The 23,677-nt window shown below is 42.5% G+C and overlaps 1 protein-coding gene across 4 annotated transcripts in view; it reads right to left on the reverse strand.

Annotated features, from left to right (window-relative positions):
• The window catches only part of ZNF516 (zinc finger protein 516), a 154,892-nt gene that overhangs the window by 2,871 nt on the left and 128,344 nt on the right, over nt 1–23,677 (reverse strand). For 3 of the 4 annotated variants that reach the window (XM_066626114.1, XM_066626116.1, XM_066626115.1), the window contains exons 3-4: nt 21,400–22,866; nt 10,865–10,969 (exon numbers count right to left, since the gene is read on the reverse strand). In XM_066626114.1, coding sequence (XP_066482211.1) covers nt 10,865–10,969; nt 21,400–22,866 — 1,572 coding nt within the window. Of the gene's footprint in view, nt 1–9,824; nt 9,893–10,864; nt 10,970–21,399; nt 22,867–23,677 lie in introns of all 4 variants that reach the window. The other variant, XM_066626117.1, reaches the window with a different exon arrangement.

A 23,677-nucleotide genomic window follows, 5' to 3' on the forward strand; every position in this document is an offset into this window, starting at 1 on the left:
CCTCTTGTGAAATAGACATTCATGTAATGATCAAACCATTCCTGGTTTGGGAGCTCCAAAGGAAGAGAGCAGCACAACTTTTTCCAAATGAAAAAGCTTTGACCAATTTCAAGAAGCAAAGTTACCAGGCTGTAAAAAGCACGGAAGCTATTCTAGACCAGTGTGAACCTCAGCATGAACCTCATGAATAAATGGGAGCCTACAGCTCCTAGGCAATGGCATTCCAAGCCCCACTGTCTCAACAATGTGGCTTAGAATCTGACGGCTAAAACTGCATGGCAAGTTGCATCTTGCATTCATACATTGACCTTAAGCTAAAGCCTTGGTGAAGGGAAACAGAACATTTTTAATTAACGCAACATAAGACACAACACCCATGTACAAATATTCCCAGCAAATTTCAAACTGTGCCTATGGCAGTCCTGGAAAACGTGAGAGAAGAGCCAGCATTGCTCGACACAATGTATTACGTATCTCTCCTTTGTTAATAGATTTAGAAAAATCTTAATTAAAGCTGGCCCAAGATTCATGACATTTACCAGTCAAAGTCCGCTGTGAGTTGGAAAGATTTGCAACAAAATTAAAGGGGGGGGATGGGGGAAATCTGCTGTGCAGGCTGCAGTATATTTGAAATGTAGGAAACGGTAACTGAATGAGAGATGTGATAAAACTTCTTTAGTTGGATGCTGGGTTTCTTGCAGTAAACTAAGAAAGATGTCTTATATTTTTGCACGGCTACATCATGCCTAAGAGATAGATACATAATTCCAAGAAGAGCCATTAATCATAAAAACAAAAACCACCCTGCATGCATACATACTCACAGCCCAATCCTAGTCACTTTTCCTGTGCCGGTGCAGCCATAGGAACATAAGAACAGCCCCACTGGATCAGGCCATAGGCCCATCTAGTCCAGCTTCCTGTATCTCACAATGGCCCACCAAATGCCCCAGGGAGCACACCAGATAACCTCATCCTGGTGCCCAATGGGGTGTGCACAGCATCCTGTGTTGGGGGGGCAGTCACAGAGGCCTCATCAAGGTGTGGGAACATTTGTTTCCTTATCTCGGGGCTGCACTGTGGTTGCAGCGATGCTGGAAAGTTGGATAGGATTGGGCCCTCACTCACTCACTAACTTGTACTTAGGTTACAGGTTCACTTGGGAACATGACAAGGCTCCTGTGTGGTGAGAGGGGAAAGTAATAGTTCACTTGAATTTATCTGGGTAAAAAAATTTTTTTAAAAAGGTGGGTGGAAGAACCTTGGCTTGAGGGTGTAATTAGGGTACGGATGTGGGACAGTCATCATAATCAGAGATTTCATGGGAAGAGTTGCCCTACAGATCCCGTTGTAATCCATCCACAGTGGGGAATCACACATTGCAGAGAAACATGAAAGGGGTTATCACTATCCCCAAAAATAAAAGACTAAAGAGAAGGCCAGAGGCTGAGGCATGAAGTAGGAGGGGGCGAAACTTTTCTTTAAGCAGACCAAACTAGCAGAATTCTCGCTGGGCACAGCACTGGAGGAGAGAGCCATAGCTAAGAGCCAGATTTTCCCACGCTGATGCTATTAAATGGGAACATAGCCCCCTGTGCTAAATTAGAATATGCAATTACCTTGCGAATGTTCCATTTCATATGGGAAAGTGCTAAGAAGGCACAAGGGTGGAAAACTCTAAAAAGAAAGTATGAAGAGAAGTTTCTCCATTACGTGCCAAAATAGACGAAGTGCAGCCATTAAAGATGGGAGCTAAGGAGACACTAAAGCTCCACTAAGATAGAAAGATTCCAGCTAACCAAGGTCTGTCTTAACCAGTTTCAAACCAATTGACCAAATCAATTCTTTGATTACATGCTTACAAAAGCTGCCTGCACATATTCACACACTTTTTCTCAAACCAAATAAAAATACCTCAGACCAATATACAGGTTTTTTTTTTCTTGCTAAAAGAAGGTAGAAAGCTACTGTTGGCATAGCAGTCCTTCCAAGTATGGTTTATCATAGCTGCCTGCGGGACATAAAAGGTTGCCATAAATTCCTTCTGCAGTCCAGCCTACACAATTGCACTGGTATATCAAGAGGCGAGTTGAATGGTGCCTTGTGTCATTTTATTTGTGAGGAAGAAATTATCATGGATTACAAGATTAGAGGTGGAAGCCAGAACCTTTTTGGGACTCCAAAGATTTGCAAGAATCCCAAGTATCTAAAGCCGTTTGTCATACGGTGTGAGGATCTGTAACTCAACAGGAATAAGTCAAATATTTCACTAGGCACACCAAGTTCATTTTTGGGATACAAGCCCATGGGGTCACCGTGTCCTTGTGAACCTTCCAGAAGCAGGGCCAAGACACTTTGGTGCCTCACAGCCCAATCCTCCGCCCAGGTAGCACCACTCATGCGCATGCTGCCCAGACAACGGCTGTCACAAACATATGGGGCACATTGGGGCACCAGGAAAGGAGAGGCGCATGCAGGAAGACAGTGCTGGCCTCCAAGCCTGCTGGAACATGCTGGCTGCTTGCGAGCAATGAGTGCTCTGCCGTTCAGAGGGAAGGTTTACCTGGACAGGGGGAAGGCAGGGGTGGGGAACTGGGTGGGAGGCAGGCAACCCGGGGGCAGTTCAGGCTCAAGAGAGGGCAGGGACGGTGGCAGAGGCTATCACCTAATCCCATCCCTGCTTCCACACCTGAAAGTAGCCTGTGAAGTAGTAGTGAAATTGCTGGTGCAGATCTGAGTAGGGGCTACAAGAGTGCTACACAGGGTAAGGGAACCAGTACCCCACAGGAAGCAGTGGTGGCCACAGGACTGAGTCCTCAATCATATTAACCAAGAGCTGTGGCATTGGATTTATTGCAGTGACACGGAGGATGTAGGAAAGGGACTGTAACTCAGTGGTAGAGCACACCTTCTGGATAGACAAGACTCCAGGTACAATCTCTGGTTTCTCTAAAACTCTGGAGACCTACTGCCAGTCAGCGTCAACAAAACAGAACTAGATGGACTAATGGTCGAGTTGGTATGAGGCAGTTTTCTACATAAGCTAGAATGCTGGAGTCCATCTCCTAGATTACACATTGCTTCATTGCCAAACAGGGAGTGCTGCTTGGACATTCCAGATATCCCTGGTAGCCTGCAATCCCTGTTAATGGAGAATCACTCAAACCCTCAATTTGCTATGAACAAACCTGTAATCTGAATCAATTCTAGATTGGATAAAAAGGTTGAGGGACTTGGCACTGAAAAGGAATCACTGGTGATAAAAAGGGAGATTTTCAGGCCAATTCTGTTCCGGCTTTATGCTTGATCAAGATCCACCAGTCTAAAGCTGGAATGGCAGAAACTGCAGCAACCCCATTCTGCGGCTCACTACCAATGGCATGGGAGCTGGTAAAGCCTGCACAGTGGACCACAGAACCGCCAATGGAGGGGGTAGGTCAGCAGCAGAAGTGGTATGGGAGAGGATCGGGGTTAGAAGCAGGCTGGGGCAAGAACTTCAGGGGCAAGAAGGGGAGAATTTCAGCAGCAGCCATCCATGTCAAGATCCTATCTTCCCTTCCCAGCCAAGACCTGCCTCTACTAGTCTCCCTGGACTTATGCCAGCAAAACAGCTGGCCTAGGTCTGTGGAGATTCATTGGAGACCAAGGATAGGGAAGTAAAAAACTTCTTTACTTTCCTCTCCTGGGCTTTCTTCTCCCCCCCCCCCCCGAGTCCATAGCATGCAGCATATACTGCATGGTCTAGTGGAGGACAGGATTGGGCTCTCTGTTAAATTTTGGTACTAAAGATATCTCTACACTTGCCTAAATACAAATATTTAGTTATTGCATTATGATTTTTAGATGGAAATAACTTATTTTTGAATTTTTATTCAGAATTGTTGAATTTTTGTTTAACAATCGGTTCTGTAAACCAGTTGTTCTCAAACTGGTGGGTCACAACCCACCAACTGGAGAACCACTGCCTCTTTCCCTTTAAGGAGCAAGGACAGGGAGAAAGCAGCAACACAATTCTTGCTTGTAGAAAGCAAAAAAAGCCATCACAACCCACTTCCAGTTTTGTGATTGCAACCCAGAAGTGGGTCACAATCCCTTTTTTTTTTGCTTTCTACAAGCCACAAGGAGCCCTGCAAAGGGCTCTATGGGGCTCCCCACAACTCCCCCAGACCTCAGCACCAGGTAAGTTATGTTTTAAAAGCCCTCTCATCCGTCACAGCAGTACGATCCTGAGGATCACATTGCTGCCATTCTCCCCACCCCTGCAAAGACTTACTTTCAGGCTCAAACTCCAAGTGAGTTTGAGAACCAGTGTTCTAAACCGTTATTACAAAAAATGTATAATGCAATGACAATTAGGAAATGTTTGTATGAATACTTCTAGTTGCATTTCTTTTCCATTCATATTGTCTGTCTTTCTTTGTGAGTTTCACCCACATATACAGTTCTCCTAGGATTACTACTCCTTATTTAAATGTTTTTAAAAAAACAGCACCCAGCCCTTATAATGGGCAATTTTACCCACACACTATGTGCAGTGTGGAATAAAAAGGTCATGAAATCTCCATAGCTTTGGTCCCCAAAGTCAGAAACAATTCTCTCTTCTCCCCCTTCAAGAAATCTGCAGAAGAAATTAGTTAGGCTGCTAGGTAGATATATGCAAATTCATCTTAATTTTTAAAAAGCTGTGATAATTAAAGAGTGAGCAGGTGAATGGGTAGACATGTGCATTTTCAGCTAAAAATTAAAGGTTGCTGGGATGTGGTTCTGCTCTGGCTAAACAGGTTTGAGTATCATCAGTGAGGTAAAAGATACAAGCATAGCACTCCTATTCAAACACAAACTACCTGTTTCTTGTTTGTACTAGAATATTCATAGCTGTGAAGGATACAAATTAGATTGCCATTTATTTGTTCATTACACAATATTTTGATTAATAGAATTCTTGCAGTCCACAGAACTATTTAAAAATAACGTTTGCAATAATCAAAAATAAACTATTAGTCATGGGATTAAAAAAACTGAAAGAAACATGTTTTATTCTATGTGTCAGTGAAATGTCATAAATAGGGCTTTTAGTTGAAGATATTGAAGTTGGTACAGTTTCATTATATTTTTGATTGGAATTTGATTCCTTACTACATCAGATACACTGGCACAACACTGTGAGGGGAAAAATTGTCAAAAATAAGATTTAGTAGTAGTATTTGCTGCATTTTCTCTTTGATCTCATTTTTCTGTTCTCACTTGAATACACAGAGGTTTGGGTGTATTGTAAAACATGTTCATTTCTACAACTAGCATTTGAAAAAAAACACCTTTATTTTAGAATATGGGCAGCCTAATCCTAACTTGCCTTGGAGCAGGCAGGCCAACAGCCTGGTCTGCAATCAGAGCAGGGTGGGGTCAGGTTGCAGTGCAACTCAGAGTAAGGGGAATTCGTTACCCTTACCCCGTGTTATGCAGCAGCCACCCTTATGGGACTACTCGGATCTGCGTCACCTAAATCGTTGGCGCAGATGCAAGAAGCCAAGTGTAAGGCTGGGCCGCTTGGAAGGGAGATTAGGATCCGGTCTAAGTGCTGGATCCTGGTCCTGCCCCCCTCCCAGACTCAGTCCTCCGACCAGCCGCTCACCTTCCCCCTGCCCTGGAACACCTCTGAAATGCCCTCCCCCTGCCCTCCCCAGACCCTCACACCAGCAGGAACGCATCTTGGGATGGCATGTGGAGGTACCGTGCCGACTCTCCCAGTGGCACAGAAGTGCCTCATAGCTGTTAGGATTAAGCTGTTTACTGTTAATACAGTCATGTGCCGCTTAACAACAGGGATGTGGACCGGATGTGGAGGGCTTGACGCTATGCGAAGCCTCCAAAGGTGAGGGAAAGCTCCACTCTCCTTGCTCTGGAGGCTTTTCTGCAAGGCTCAGAATGCCGGAATCACAAGAGAGACAAAACTTCCAGTTTGCTCCAGGAAACCAGATATCACGTCTCTCGTGTGATTGGGGTATTCTGAGCCTTGCAGAGGCAGTGCAGGGAGGGTCAGAAAAGCCTCTGAAGGTGAGTGGAGCAGAACTCCCCTCATCTTCGGAGCCTTGGGGGCAAAACCTCCTGGCCAGTGACAACTGTCGCATGTGCAACCTGTCACTGGCCGGAAAGTCATTAAGGGGCTTTTAGGCAGACAATGTATATTGTGAATTTTTTTTCCATCCCACTGAAAGGATCTTTGAGAGCTATATTACTTGCTTTTTAATTACTACGAATGTCCACACAGTATATTCACTTGTGGGACCACCTCCACAGCAGCACCAATTTTGGTATTCAACATGTGGGTTTCTGGAAAAAGTGTCTTTGACAGCTAGCGAGGACTGAGGAGGAAAAGCAAAGCTTAATACCCCCAATCCAGAGCCTGCATACATCTTATGGAGGGAGCAGCTTTTTCACCTCAAATCCTTAGTTCTGTCCCTTCCACTGAGGTGAATGGCAAAAACTGGTGTTCTGGAAGTCCATGTTACTCAGTCCAGTCTCAGTTTTTAATAATTATGTGTACTGTACAGAACTGTACAGGCTGCCAAGTGCTTCAAGCCTTATGCTTATTAAAGCGGTTTAGCTATAGTCACATTGCAAACCAAGGCAGAGAACTTTGAATGCACAATCTGTTTTCTCCCAATAATTTAATGTTGGGGAGGGCTGCAGTGAGAGTCAGTCTCTTTTTCACTCCATCTCTGGACATTTTCACACAAGATATTAAAAATGTCTTTGAACCTCCCAAATACTATTTGTATACACTTGTGGCTGCTGTTAATGCAAAATAGACTGAGGGTAGGCATTTTTACATCAAAGGTACATTCAAGCCACTATGACACCTGAAAATTGGAATTCTCACTGTTTGACCCTGCAATGGTAAGAAAAAATTTTCTCACTTCCCCCCCCCCTTATTTACAGACATTTAAATGGCGACCCCGGTATCCATGGATTTCAGTATCCACAGGGTGGATACCCTGTGGAACCTTGTGGATACTGTGGTCACGCTGTACTCGTTTCCAAGGATATTATGCATTTCAATCCTTCTTACTCTGATCCTATCCGATTCCTGACATTAAGTATAAATCCTGACATTAAGTATAAATCTACCTCGTCTAAGTACTTCCAACCATTACAAGGTAAATGAATATACAGTCATGCATATGCAACAGGAATGTGAACCGGAACACCTGTTGCCAAGTGAGGCTTGATGCAAAGTGAAGCCTCCAAAGATGAGGGAAGCTGTGCTTCCCTTGCCTCTGGAGGCTTTTCTGAGCCTCAGAGAGGCAGCACACATCTGTGCGCTGCTTCTCTGGGGCTCCGAATGCCAGAATCATCCAAGAGACTTGACTTCCGGTTTTCCAAGGAAACTGGAAGTTGAGTCTCTCGTGCAATTTGGGCATTCTGAGCCTCAGAGGCAGCGTGCAGATCTCCAAGGCTCAGAGAAGCCTTGGAGGTGTGTGCAGGAACCAGAGGCTGCATCACATATGCGGCCTGTCGCTGTTTGGAGTGTTGCAAAGTGGTACTTACCTGTTTTAGGTTTATTACAAACGAGTAATATGGGTTTGGATGTTTAAAACCTGATCTTTAAATAGGACTTTTTGGCCATTTGGGCACAATTTTAAACTACTACAGATAATTATCTAATTAGATGACAATAAACTTTTCCAAAGATTCAGTGAAACTTTCATAACACTGCAATCCTATGCATACTCATCTGGAATTAAGTCCCACTGAACTAAGTGGGGCTTACTTCTAAGTAGACATGCATGAGATTGCACTGGAAGTAATTAATTTATATGATTTGACAAAATTGTCAGTCATTTGCAGATCTCGCTGAATGGAGGCTCTTTCATTCTGAAAATTGTACCTTTAACTGTATCTAGAGCGGGCCAAAAATGTTAGCCACTCAAGCCTAAGATTTGGCATGTACGTTGTTATCTTACATTCTTAAATATGATCACAATTCTACCTGCAATGTTAAGAACCATCAGAACAGCCTTATTCTGCATTAAAAATGAATTGATCAAAAATTGTCTCTTCAGAATGTTGTGACACAATTTGTAAAAATGCAAAGTTTATTATTGTTGCAAAAATAATTTCAATTCTTCTAAAACTTTTAGAATTATTTGGCATGGAAAAGTCTGGAAATTCAGACAGTATTGCAAACATTATTCCAGCATCTTGAATAGTTCTTTCTCCAATTAAGAGAACAAAATTTATCACAGAAAAACAATGGTGTTACCAGAGTGCTAGAGGCACTGAGATCCCTTCCTCATCTCTGAGAATGAACCAGAAGAAAGTGAGACTGAGGATAGAGTGCACTGTTGTTTACAGTAGTGATAAATACAACAGTAGACACAATTAATGTTTGCAATTTAATTAACAACAACACTGGCAATCCAGCAGAAACGTAATGTAAAATGAAAGTAAAGCTGCGAAAAGAGATATAGAACTCAGCCACCTAGAATGTTTGCAAAAAAGAACAAAACCACCCTGTGATACAAGCACATCTTGGACCTGTCCAAGAAGCTACTGCCTTACTGCTTTCAGGAGAAACTAACCTAACACTGACCCCACCCACAACGCTAAGGTATGTTTTTACAAACTCTATTCTTTCCTCAGCTTTGGAAGAGTTGTAATCCTACAAGACACAATTATACATGTTAACTCTTACTGAGATAATGATAGGTGAGTTACTGTGCTCTGCTTCAAATGCCACTTTTTCCAACATGAAATTAAAGCGAATGAACAAATGTATTTCGTATGCTGCATGCCCATGTAAACATCACGCAAGTGGTTAAGTGATAAGCTCAGATCCTGATTTGGTGTGCCAGCCTTTGTCAAAGCTCTGTCAAGCATGTTATTCTTGCATATACAATGGGAGGTATACAATGTCCACAGGTGCAACAGCTTGATCCTTGGTATGCAGTCTACCAAGAGCTACTGCCACATTGAAATTTATGGAGAATGTTTAGAGGTAGTGCTTGATGAATCACTCAACTAGACTAAAATCCTGAAGTCTTGTGTAGTACTGCCTGCACCGGGGTTGGATTTTATTTCAGTGCTCATAAAGGATCACATTGAGAACTTGGAATAGCAACTGAACTCGTTTGCACTAGATCATTAGGTCCATGCTATGCATGGATGGGTGGGTGAGAACCAGGAGGACTAGAACTGACTGGTAATAAAAATGAAACTGAAAACACCAGGGAGGAAGAAGAAGTAAGACATGTAACATTCAGGACAGCTCTCAGCATTAGTGAGAATAAGGAAATTTGAGAAATGTAGAGCCAGGTGCTTGTCAAGAGAGGAAAACGGTCTGCATTGAAAACAGGAACACACACCACCACACAGAGTCCACAGAGCTTGAAAGATAAGCGTCTTTCAAAGATAGGAACTACGTAAGACTGTAGTAGGAATACTCTTCAGAAAAACACAGACTATGGATTAGTTATACCGTTGCCTCATTTCAGAGTTCAGAGAAGTCAGTAGATTCCTGCTGAACAACCAGCCAATGAAACTGACATGTCAATTTTACCCATTATAATATGCACATTACACAATTGCTCTCCCAACTTCCCTCTCAATACATCATTAGCATTTTTGTGTACATGTTAACTCATCAATTGCCTCATCTGAGCCAGGGCATTTTAGGATTTTAAAACAAACACAGAATTATTCCTGTTTATACTCTTTACTGTCTAAAGAGTCAGTGCTTTACTGATGAGTATCTCTGCAACCTTTTTTTTTCTCCCCAAGCTACCACATTAAAAACCAAATACCCAATTAATTGTAAAACATACTTGTTTGGGGGCATCTGCGGAGGTGGTGTGAACTTCGGTACCTCGGAGTCCATTAGACTCAAATACCACTGTGGGAACAAGGGGGCTTGTTAACAGATGAACATTCAAGCTTCGTTAGCGTGTGTACATTATTTGAGTCCATTACAGATTAACCACATTTGGGGGAGGGGGGGAGGGAAAAGCAAAGATACCAGCTCCTCGCCTGTAGCCGGAAAATACCAATTTACCGTAACACTTACTGTAAGGGAGTGTGTTAATGGCAGCCTAAGGCCACTGCCCTTTTTAATTCAGACTTCAGTGCTGAAGAAAGCAATCACTGACAACATTAATTATCAGTATGTGTGTAAAGGGACCCTCTTCTTGAATTACTTACCATTTGGCCTCTGTCATTTTGCATCAGACTGGCTTATGTATGCATCATTCACACTTCTCAAAAAAAGAAAAGAAAAAGGGAAACTACCAGTCTTACTGTCTCATCTAATGTTACTGAGGTGCCTTGACACACTGGTGGATTTAAGCTTGTAAAGATCTCCACAGCATATCACAGTTCCAGTTTCAGAAACACAGAGACTGGGACTTTATAAGTGTTCATTCTGAGGTGGATTTAGAATTTTAAAGAAAAAAAGAAACCCCAGACCTCTTTCAGTCCACAGCAAGGAGAAAAGAAAAAAAACACAAAGCTTTATGTTTTGATCAAAAAGGTTCTTTGATTTCAATTTGTGCTGGTGGCAATAGAATTCATTAGCATACTCATTCCAGAGTATTCGGCTCTCTAATTAAAATGTTAAAAACACACACAAACACAAAGCCCTGCAAATAAGCTGATTTCAATTGCAATGTATTTCTGTGCAAGGGTGGTGAGGAGAAATCAGGTACCTGAAATGGAACCAGAGCAATACTGCTAAACACGTGGAAAGGAAACATGTTGGCAAGCTTTTAAAAATCATTTCAGTTAGTAAAGGGGATTTGGGCAAGGTGAATAAGGTGTTAGTTGAGGGTTTCCCTCCACCCCTCTTGAAGGACTTAAAAGGAAAAGGTACCTGTGTGAGACCTCATGTGAGTCCTGAGGTGGCTGGGTTGGGTAAAGCCCTTCCCACACTCTTTGCAGAGATAGTCTCCTTGGCGTGTTTGTGTCCTAAGCATCCCTGTGGTGGAGAGAAAGGGAGGAGGGAAAAGAGAGGAATAAGGAAAGTTGAGAAGAAAACATTATGCCAGAGGAAAACATCATTAGTATGTCTAATGTGTCATTATGTGAGGCTACCTTCAGGCCCTGGATGACAACTGTCAGCCTTCATCTAGGCACCGGCTGACAGGCCAGGCACACACAGGACTGCAAGAATGCATAAATTACATTGAATTAAAAAATGCTCCCCATGATGTGCCCGCACCAGGACTGGCATGTCAGGTGTGCGCTTTTCATAGCAGCTGGATCCACTTTTCAGCCATCACCCAGCTTTGTCAAGCAGTACATCAGGCAAATCAAAGTGACTCCAGCGTGGCGGAGACAAGTCACATGGATAATAGGAAGTGAGTAGAACCAGAGCCTGACTGTCCCCCCTGGGCTGCAATACCTCGGAGACAAATGCGGAGTGAGTGGAGCCATCACACACTGATCAAACCTTTAGCCCTGCCTTACCTGCCTGCCGGTGCCGCTTTGACCCCAGACCTCTGGCACAGATGGAAGACATCTGTGAATCAAAGTGTCAGGGTGGACATTTTGAGCTAGTAGCAACACAGCAGTCTTCTGCCAGCCCTCGATAAACATGTTTTCTAGGCCATTAGCATTTGTGGAAAATGACTCAAACCTCTTCTTTTTTTCCAAAGGTCAGTTTACAGTATCTGACTTAAAGGGCTGGTCTTTGCCTTTTTACTCTGATCAAAAAGGACACATTTGACTTTTATTGGATTATTTCTTTTCTCAAAATATTTGAGCATCTTCCTTGCTATTTTAGTAAGACAGTCTCTTCTCACAAGAAAAAAAGGGGAGATTTTATTTGCCATTAGAATGTCCTGCTTTAAAAAAAAAAAAAAAAAACCGAAAAGGGTTGTCAGTGAAGTTTTAAGATTTCTAATGCGCCAACACTGCTGAAAGAAAAATAAAGATAAAATAGTAGGAGTTATACTTTTTCAAATTTTTCTCCAGGAAGCAAAAACCAAAATAAGTGGTATTTGATTTTGCTCACTGAAAATGAAAATATATCACTCCAGACACAACTCAGACAGACAATTCAGAAATATTAAAAGTCAATACACACACAGAGGGATTTCATCTATCAGAAGAAATCTCTACCTTGCAGACACTGAGTGCTACCAGAATGTACTACAAACAGTAGCCATAGCCTAGATAGCATAAACATGACTTTCTATGACCTACTGAACGAATTCCAGCAAAAATGTCTACCAGCCTATACACATACTTAGCAAAGCAGCCATGATACTTTCTTGTATTTTAGGGTCCTTTTTTAAAGAAATATATCAGGTTACTTCTTAGTGGAAGGTTTTACTGGGAAGGGGGGACTTTATGTGGTAACATTTTGAAATGACACTACCTCTAAGAGGGTGAGGTCTAGAACTATATTCCTTCTCATGAAAATGCTGCCAGTTTGTTTACTATAAACACCTAAATGCTAATTCATTTAGCACCTTTATTCTTGGTGTCTGCCTTTTATCACCAGGTGAAATGCTTCCAGACACTGCAACTGTACCAAGGACCAAACTTTGCCAGGGTAAGCTCTCTTCAAGGAGGATTTTGCTACTTATCAAGTGCAGATGGGTGTAAAAATGTGAGGTTCATGAAAATTGCATGCACACACAAAAACATCTGCCGTGAAGAAGCTGCTTTAAACTTCTCTTGTAATTGTCTCTCTCTGTGCAAGTTACCACACTGTTCATGGGACCTTGGTTGTGTCCATGCAAAACCTTGGGGGTGCGGTGGAGAACCAGGAGTGGACTAATTACCTCAAACTACACCGGGAACTGCTGCATGTGAATGTGCTGTTATGGAGGGAGCAAATTACAACAGCCTTCACATGATGGCCATTTCATGTGCACTGCCTCTAAAGACTCTTGTGTTCATTTTTTAATTATTTTTTTATATTAACACACAAAAACATACAAACATATAACATACATTTAGGAGTGCTAAATACCATATACCATTACTAATGACTCATACGATATCTCCTAATCTACTTACTCATCTATTTCTACCTCTTATTGATTTATCCATTAATTTATATAATATACAATAAATTTTCCCTAATGTGCTATACTATATTTTCTAAATATTCACTTTCTACCAAGCGTAAACTAACTTCAATTGCTCATTAATATTAAAACAAAATAATTAAAATTAAATTAAAATATTAAAACAAAATAATCTAATTACCAAAATTATCACCTCAGCTATTTCAACTCCCATCTAATTCTCCAATCTAATTACACTTTTTTTGACATAATAACCACATATAAAACAATTCTTCCACATGTTTACATTTCCAGCTATATTTTTCTAATACATTCTAATTCATATTTATCAATTTTATATGTATTCTTTTTTCCCCTTCAAATAAATTTGGACCATTGTTATTGGCTGAATAAATCCTCCAATTTTCTTTAACCCTCAGATTACCCCTCAGGGTTCTTTTTCTTTCTTACTTTCCATTTTTTCTCCTGTAATATCTTTGATAATTTATCTCTATAACAGAATCTGATAAATCCACACTTTCTTATATAGAGTGTGTTCATTCTTCCAGTTAACTGGGATATATTTTCTCCTTGTTCCAACAAATTTTGTGATTTGTGCACTCCTATTACTCTGTCCATCTTATCTTCCTTAATCTCCATCAGTGCCTCTTCTTCGTCCTGTTGATCATCCTGTTGATTTTCCTCCTTGTCCGCGTTTTCACTCCCTCGTTTATCTTCTGCTTGTTTCTTCACATCTTCCAATTGTTCCTTACAGACATCTATGTGCTGGGAAAGAGTCTCCAGACTGGCTTGAATCTGCAAGGACCAATTCAGCTGTTGTCGCTCCATAACCAGCAATCTCTCCATATTAATCAAGATTTTCTGTATCCACATTTCTGGAACAGAGTCCATTTTGCAATTTCTCTCTAGTCCACTAGATGTCCACAACATATTATTCTCCTCACTTCCACCACATCATTACTTCTCTGCCATCTGCATTCCTTACATACCTCTTGCAGATAACAGTCCAGTGCGGTTAACGGTGAGAAAAACAAAACAAAACAGTCTCACCGTCTCTGGGGCAGAGAAAACAAAGCTCTTTCAAATCTAATGAGAATTATATTTATATCCAATTATGTCCAAGAATAATTCTGTATTTTAGTTCACACCCAAGTTAAAGTTGCAATCATAATAATAATTGATAATAAATAATTTATTCCACGATAGAGAAAAAGAGTACTTTCAACCTCCTTAAAAAGTCTCTCGTTAACGCCTCCAATATATCCAGGGCTTTTAGCCAAATCAGTCAATCAGAGCTGGGGACAATATTAACACTTGCTTATCTTAAATTTCCAGTTTAAACTTTACACTTCACGCTTCCCCCCCCCTCCATATGGCACCTCAGCACGGAGCCAGCAGCTTAATTGCAGATCACTGCACCTCCCCCAATACTGTCACAAACAGTTAGATTCCTCTGAGAAGAAAGCCCCCCCCCTCGGGCTTTCAGTTTCCCAGATACCTGCACCAATGAAGATCATGTCTCTCCTAACAAAGATTTTCAGATCCTCTTCAGACCTGCAGTATTTGGGGGGGGGGAAAACTGTCTCCCAGGAGCTCCTGGGGACATGTCTGTTCGTCCACTGTTGGCTTCTCCTCCTCTCCCTTGTGTTCATTTTTGATGTACTATGAAGTCATTGCAAGATGATTTTTACTTTGTCAGTTGTACATGATGCATCTTTTAAATTAAGGTTCTCCCATGTAGAGAAAGCAGGTATTTCCTAAATCAGGAGAGCAGCTTCAGAAGAGGCTCCTTTACATGATAAATGTCAAACTGTGTAACCATGTGCGTGGAGCCTCTTCTGAAGCTGCTCTTCAGAAAGACACACAAAGAGAGTACATTCTCTCTTTCTCATACACCATGGTGTGCAAAATCTTGGGAAGATTTGTGTAATTCAAACAGAAGGCATCTTGTGAATACATTTAGAAATGAATTTGGACTTTTCTTCCACCACACATTCCTGGGAAACCTAATCTTTGAAGTTTACCATGTAAGCAATAATAAGGAAGTTTAACCCTGTTGGAACTAGTCATAGAACAGACTTTAAAGGAAATTATGTTCCAGGAAAACCCAAGTGTTCTTTGAAGCTCGTGAAAGCTTCTTTACTTATAGGATCTGTAATGCAGATACTTTCCCCTGAGAGATAGCTTCCTAATTCTGCTGGGTCTCTGAGTGCATTCTAAGGGGTGCTCCATTCATTCAGGGCAATGGTAAAGTCCAGGGGTGTCCAAAGTTTTTGGCAGGAGGGACACATCATGTCTCTGACACTGTGTCGGGGGACGGGGAAAAAAGAATTAATTTACATTTAAAATTTGAATAAATTTACATAAGTTTACATAAATGAATATATTAAAGATGAACTTATATGAATGAATGTCTTGCAATAGCTCAAGGCCTATAAAAGGCCTTACACAAAGCAAGACTGGCCTTTCCTTTGCTGCCACTACTGCATCACAGACATGAAACAGCAAGCAGCGGAGGGAGCCTTCATCCCACAGCTCACATGAGAGGTCAAACAGTCACCCTCACGCTGAGAGAAGTTGCGTCAGGCCAGTGCGGGCTCCAACAAATCTCTGGAGGGCCAAAGGCTCATTGGAGACTGGGGGCTCCCTGAGGGCCACACTGAGAGGGCCGCAAGTGGCCCCAGGGCCAGGGTTTGGGCACCCCTGGTAAAGTCCAACAGGCCTAGCTACCACCCTGCAAGAACTTAGAATACGGTAGGTTAAAAGGCACAATGTTTGGTTTAACAAATAAAGGTTCCAGGTAGACAGGCCGATGCAGAAAAGGTTCACTAAAGACAGAAGGTTTGGACACCAGTGCTCCAGGGTAATCTTATAAATTACTGAGACAATGTATGTGGACCACTTGAGATGCGCTATACAAATGTTAAATATATATATTTTTTATCATCTCGTTATAAGGCAATGCAGGAGGTCAAAACAGCCACTAAACTGACCCCAAGACATATAGCAAATAAACATTTTTAACATACAGCTTGAGCCTCATTATTCACGAAGGTTCCATTCTCAGAACTCATGTGGATGGCAAAAAACACACAAAAGCAAATCAATCTAAAAAACAATGTCCCTTTGCTAAGTGATTTAAAAACAGCCTTGCTGACCTTTGTAATGCACACAGAGACAATCAGTCTCGCTCCAGGAGCTAAGGCTTCACTAGCAGGCAGCAGTACCTCCCTTCACCAGGAGCAGCAGTGAGGGGAAAAGAATGGAGGAGGTGATAATCACTGCCATTTAGCCTTCTTTCAGGGGGAAGGGAGGAGTGAAGCCTGGAGAGAGAATGATTGATGATTGTCAGCCGACTGCCCTCTCTCTTGCATTATTAAATGACTGTTTTCCTTTAATTTAAAAGGTACTTCTCATCAGCTTGAGATAGAATTGAGTGGATTCCCCCTCCCCAGTGAAAAATCCATGGATAATTAGGTTATATCTGTAATCACTTGCATGACCGTCTCTTGACAACAGCAAAAAGCAGTTTTTAAACTGTGATTTTAAAGGGATGCATTTTTCCCCTTCTCCAGGGATCAGCACATTCTTTCTCATTTGCAGTGGCCATTCATGTTGAGTGAAATCCGTGTATAAAAAATCTGTGTATAACAAGGTTGGACCTGTAGTTACAATCTGATTACAACTCTGAACTACTAAGAGAACCATTTTTTTTACTAGTTTTCTCTCTTGCATGTGTTTTCTTTGTGCAGAATAAAGGCACAGAAAGGAATCTGCTCACTGGTGGTATACTGGACTTGTCCAAAGTAGACCATGGGTGTCAAGAGAATGTGCTTTACCCAGCAAACGGAGAAACAGCCGTTCCCAGGGTATTATGCAGATCACAACACCGCCTTTGTGAAATTAACTCTTAGGGTAAACTATATTATATTAAGAGGATGTAGATGAGTATAAATATTAGTCACTTTTATTTACATAAATTTCAATTTCTCTTCATATAGGGGGAATTCCTTTGAAATCAGGAGTAATTACCATGCTGCCAGTGTCACATTTAATACTATATTTTGCTGTGAATAACACCAACAGTAAAACAGAAAAATAACCTTTACGGAGCTGAGGTGGGTTTTTTTTCTTTGTTGTTGTTTTGCTGTTGTTTTAGAAATTCTTAAGCAAGCATCAAGCTAGTGAATGCCTGACATAATACAAATGCTAATAGCTAGCACTGATATTCTTGCAGTACTTGTAGCTACGTCTCTGAGGGATGGGGAAATCACTGTTACTAGAAGGAAACAAAACTGTGCACTTGTCTCCTGAGAACACAGGGGCAATTTAAAATGTAAAAAGCCAAAGCTCCAAACCTGCCCCAATTCCTCCTGATACTTAAACATTCATAAGGGAATGTTCTACTGGGACTAATAAAGGTCTACTGAAAAAGAGAAGTACACTGAATATTCAGAAGTTGAAGATGAGTAATGTTCCAGAGAAATAAATTGTGTGCTTGAGTTACATCCTATTTTTTAAACGGGAGGGTGATGAAGTTCATATCCTGCTTTGGTCTAACAATGCTGCAATTTTCCCCCTGCAATTTGGCATCCTTGAATGTTGAGACAAATCAGTCAGTCTACAGTTACACATTCAAAAACATATCCCACTTGCATCCTAATTCCCCCTATTCCTTCTTATAAATGTCTCAATTCCTTACTGGGAACCCAAGAGAAATCACACATTTCACAGATGGATGAAACATGCATAGCAACAACACAGGTCTGTGGCCAGCAAGATCAATCTCCAATGCGTAGTAGAAGGATGGAGGCCTTTAGCTGACATTTGCCAAGCAGGTTTTGGGCCTGTTCTATAGCATTCACAGCCCAACTCCAGGAAACTGTAGGGTGTGTTATGCTGCTGAATCATGCTCCTGTGGTCAGATTTGGAGAAAGGCCTGCTTTGCTTGTATAATGACATCATCATCATGCTCTAGGAATTGTCCTTGGCTCACTATCCCCAGCAGTTTTGCTTCTACCTCTGGGAAGCCAACATATAGAACTAGAGTGAAGGACTTTGGCCAAAGCTCCCAATCCAAAGTATCTTCTCGCATTTACAGTCACAGCATAGAGGCTGCTGCAATGGGCCCTTGCCAGTATGGTTAGCATCTGAATCCCAGAGCCATATAGGAAGAGTGCACATTGTAGTACCTCCCCACGGACTATCCCTGCCAAAAAATAGTCACATAACCTGGGGCTTCTGAAGTGCCTTCACAGCAAAGGAAGAGATTGGCCCAGAAGCTTCCACACATAAAGAGAACATGAGGAAGGGGCCTAAACAACAGAAACTTTTAACATACAAGTTAAGGTGATATACATTTAAAACAATTATTATGGAAGATACAGTGCTACCGGTTGTCTCAGTTTCTTCCTTTGCAGTTCTGCATATATACTATATTTCTATGGTCCAAGCTGAGGTCGGTGGGCATGTACAAGTTTGCAAGAAACACTTCAGAAAAGGATCTCATTATATTTATCTAGTTGCAGTTTCTTAAAATCTTTGCTGTTTTAGGGCCCAATCCTATCCAATTTTCCATTGCCGGTGCAGCCATGCCAATGGGACATGCGCTGCAACCTGTGGTGGGGAGACAGTCTCGGAGCCCTCCTCAAGGTATGGGAACAATTGTTCCCTTACCTCGGGGCTGCAATGCGGTTGCACCACTGCTAGAAAGTTGGATAGGATTGGGTCCTCTGTAAGTTAAGTGTAACCGTTATATTTATTTTGTGCTCTCTAGCAATCAAAACCCTAGGATTAAAAAAGATGTTTACTCTAGAGCACTGAACAAAAGGAAGTAGATTTCAAAACCAATTTATACAAGCAGAGTCCCACAGGAAAGACATATCCGTGAGGCTAAGTACCTGCTATTCCCTTGCCCTATTATCTTATTGTGCACATAACTGTTAAACTCTAAGCACTGGTATATTTAGCTTTTTGGTGGTAACAAAGTTCCTGGCTAAGATTGCCACAGCGTAAACTATAGGAACCAACCTAGTTTGGAGATTCAGCTTCTTTTCCCTGCAGTTAGACCTCCAACCACTGTTGCTGCTGTTGTGCTCTGAATGTGCCTATGTATAAATGGCTGCTACTTTTTTCCTGTTTGTTCCCATATATATTTTGCAACTTGACATAAATGAATAATGGTTTTTCCTGGAAAACTGGAAGTGATGCTCTAAGGTTGAGGTTTTTAATCTGTGCATCACAATGGTCTGGGGAGGCGGAGAAAGCCCCCAGGGGCGTAAGGTATCTCCAGGAGAGATGTGAACATAGCAGGTCAGCTGCAGGTAGTGGCCTCTCTGCTTGTTGCTTTCATGGGGAAAAACAGCAGCTGCAGTTGTGAATGAGGTGGGTGGGGCAGTATGAGGTGAGTGTGAAACATGGTGGAGAGGGGGTGGTGGAGCCTCCCCAGCATCAGGCTTACCCCCGGAGAGAGAGAAAGAGAGATCAGCAGCCATTTGGAGAAGGCTTGGCTGGAGAGGAGGCGAAAAGGAGCCTCCTCCGTACTAGGAAGGAAGCTTCCCTCCGGTACAGAGAAGGCTCCTGCTCACCAGCCAAGCCTTCTCCAGACCAAGGGGAGCCCGAGGCCAGAGAGGATCTGACTGGCAAGCTCGCTCAGCGTGGGACCTTGCTTACTGGCTGGGTCTCTCTGCAGCAGGAGGAGAGGAGAGTGGCAGGATGGGGGTGCTGCATTTGATCAGCACAGAGCCCCCTCTAGCTTCTGGCCTCCTTCCCAGTCAGGAGGGAGGTGCGCATCATCCTCCTAGCAGGCTCCAGACCGGGAGGGAAACTCAAAGATAAAGGGGGCTCCACAAGTAAGTGCACACAGTGAGGGACTTCCCTCCACCTAACAGAGAGGGAGCCCAGAACTTCATCCTATTCATACTTTCCTGGGAGTAAGCCCCACTGACAGTAATGAGACTTACTTCTGTGTAGACATGCATAGGATTGGGCTCAATCCTATGCATGTCTACTCAGAAGTAAATCCCATTAGCGTCAATGGGGCTTACACCCAGGAAAGTGTGGATAGGATTGGGCTGACAGTCTGTTCTTAGTCATGGAGGTGGGGGGGGGGGAGAAGGTCCAAATGCCACAGTCTGCATTCCTCTGTCTAGCCTGGGGGAAGTGGGGTGGATTCTGTGAGTGTTTCAGTTGGGGTGTATGTGCGAGCATGCCCCTACTATCTACTTTGGTAGTGAGTTGTGGTCTCACTCTGTGTCCACTTAGCCAAGAATCATCACCTCTTTCTCGTCTCCCTTCCACCCCCCCAAAAGAAAAAAGCCACACTTGATCAATCAAGCTTTGTCTCCCAAAATGATTAAAAAATAAAAATACACATTGCTTTTCAGCCATCCTCTTTTTTCTCCTGGTTTTTTTTTCTTTTTGGCATCCCACATTGGATGCTACTATAAGATGAACAGTCTCTGGCATCATGATCCTATGCATGTCTACTCAGAAGTAAGTCCCATTGTGTTCAATTAGTCTTACTCCCAGGAAAGAGTGTTTAGGATTACAGCCTGGGTCTCTGTTTCTCATCAGTGTGCAATAAGCAGAATCACTCAAAACCAAGTCTTTGCCTCCCCCAGCAAATTTCTTCGCTTCTCCCCCCCCCCCTTTACAAGAAACAAAAAAGTCCCTTTCCAAAATCCTCCAGGTTTGCTGCTAACAAACCTCGGGTGCTGGCAGTTCCGGCTTCTCTAGTTTTTTGTTCCCTGGTGCCTTCAAATTCACTTTTTCTATGATTGTTTGTATAATTATAACACCTTCATCCCAATTTTGGAGGTAATTGAAGTGGGGTTATATAAGCCACCTTGGGTGTCCTTTGGGGGGAAAGGTGGAGTATAAATCAAATAAATGAATGAATGAATGAATGGGGAGCCGTGACCAACATCCATAGAGATCAGGGGAGCCGCAGGCTGAAAATGTTTGAGAACCACTGAACTTCCTGAGGCCCAGGGAGATCATGCACAGCACAACCTCCACAGGACTCAGAACACTCTCTGGATGTGACTGATGCACCGTTCTGGTGGCATTCAGAAGGGTACAGGTCAGGAGGCAAAGAATCGGATGGGTGTGGGGGCAGTGTTGCAGCCCCAAAACTGTGCCACCCAGGAATACTAAATTTTTCTGTTGTGCACTAAATTATAAGAATAGAATATAACATAATCCAGCACCTCACGAGGGATATATCTCCAAATGACTCGGTGACAAAGTAAAACAGTAGAATGTGTTTATAACCTTCACACCACATCGTTTGAAGGAATCCATAATGTTAACAGTTACTTTAATTATGAATTTTAAAACTCTTGTAAAGAATTCTTAGCATTCTTACCAGCATGGTCCACTACAGGGCTATTGGCACCCCATGTTTGATAGAGAGTAGCTAGATCCTTTGGAATGTAGGTCTTGAAGATGTTTAAAATGTCCAAACGCTTCTCATGCCCCTCAGACGGTGGCTCCTGTTTGATGGAATGTACAGTTGAAGGAGGCCCTGCTGCATTAGGCTGAGGCTGCATCAGTGGACTTGCCCTGGATCCTGCCGTACAATTTGTCAGCGCCCTCATCTCATTCTCTCGCTTCGTACTAGCTTCCTGCGGAGGCACTGACAGATCTTCTTGAGGAACATATGGCTCAGTTTTACATGGAGAGTGGTACTGAGGTGGAGAGACAAATTTGGCTTTCCCTGCATCCGAACTGCAATGTTTACTGATAGGGGGAAACCCAGCACTTACTTGGGGGACTATATACTTTTCTGCTTGCTTGCTGTTGGAGGGCTGTGAGCTGGGTCTAGATATAACTGTATGGGAAGAGGAGGAACTTCTGCTAAAGCATCCTGCCTGCATCACCTTGGAATTCACTTCAAATTTTGCTTTTAACTGAGGTTGTTGGGCTACTGTGCTATATTGTTCATGGGTGTGGTTCAGTTTGGACTGCCTGTACCCATCCACGCCGGATGACTGTGGGCCATAGTTGCCAGTAGATGGTACCTCCTTAGGCATAGTCCCAGCTTTACCAGTTACAATAAGACAAGAAGAACTGGTTTTAGATCCCGACAACTCACTCGGCACCTGAGTACGTGTAAATCTGGCAACAGCTAAGGGCTGGCATTCTTTCCCACCAAGAGCAGGAGGGGGTCCAGTGCGCCCACTTCTCGCCATAAAAACCGTGTGGTTTTTAATACTCTTGAATCCATTTTCCAGAACCCAAGGAGGAGCTACAGAGTTACAACTGACCTTGTGCCAAATTCTTTTGTGCATCCACAGGACTTCTGGGTAATAGGTCTTATGACTGCAGTAAGGGCATGGATGGACAATCAAAGCAGCCTGCAAGGTTGAGGTAAAACTCCTATTGTATGAATCAGCTCTTGTTGACTTTTCACTCAGATCTAATGGAATTTTCTCTTGTGTGTCAACGTCTTTACTGAGCACAGAGTGCTCCTGCAGATCAGGATGGTTCTCTTTAGGGTGTTTATCATGCATTTCTAATGGGGTCTGCAAATCTAATCTCACATCTGAACACATCTGGCCTGTACTAGAAACAAAGTCAACAGTCCGACTGGAGCAAGGGAGATCTTGGCTTAGCTGAAATGTCAACCTCTTGAAGTCTGGGGAAATTTTGCCCTCCACATATTTTGGAAAGCGTTGTTTGATCTTGTTTTCTAGTGAAGACGCCACAGTTGGTATCTTTGCTTTAGATTCACTGACATAATTTCCTTGTGTTTTGTTTCTTCCATGGTTGAGCTGTACAGCTGCCACAGGAGTATCTTCTTCAGGATAACTACAGAGGTATGGCTTTTTACCTGAAGAGCACACAAGAAAGCAAAATCAGTACAAAGAAAAAGATAAATGAGATGCCAATTTTCAAGATAAATAGAAGGGCTGGAAATCTGCGGATGGAAAAATAGGCAGTCTGATACTCAAAAGCATACATTGCAGCACATGGTTTACTGAGGTTAAGTACGGAGTCTCTCATTCAACCAGAGAGCTCTCTCCACCGCAAAATGTTCCCACTGTTTCCTTTGTGCTCTGGGAACTGCCCCCATTGAAAAGAAATAGCGAAAACTGTGCATAACAGTTCCACGAGCACATCCATGTATAAATGGTGACTTGTGAAAAAAGGGACTTCGCCCTAATCCAAAATATTTCAGGAATTGGACTAAACCTTTAAAATCTCCCCCAGAACCATGGCATAAGCCCACAATTAAGCTTAGATAGTACGTATTTGTGTTATAAAAATAACTGAATTATCCACGAAAGTTAGAATTCAGAGACAGCAGGTAAGTTCACACAGTCATGTTTACTGCTGCTTTTTTCCGCCATTCAGTTCTCCTTAAGTATGTTTCTGCCTAAGGTAACATGGAGAAAGGATCATATGAACTAACGGTACACACACAGACACACTTTTATAGGCTGTCTAGCAACTCATTCTCAACATGTATTTCCTTCACATGATCATACAGAGGTTAATTCATGTATGAAAACAAACAAAACCAGCCCAAAACCACCATGTAAGCCAGCACTAAGGCCGCCCTCTCATTTCTGTTTTGCTGCCCCATTGTGGCATGAAGCAGAAGCAATAGTTGCAATCTACCTGTACATTGAGCTTGCACA

The sequence above is a fragment of the Tiliqua scincoides genome, chromosome 4, assembly GCF_035046505.1.
Source record: "Tiliqua scincoides isolate rTilSci1 chromosome 4, rTilSci1.hap2, whole genome shotgun sequence".
Taxonomy (NCBI): domain Eukaryota; kingdom Metazoa; phylum Chordata; class Lepidosauria; order Squamata; family Scincidae; genus Tiliqua; species Tiliqua scincoides.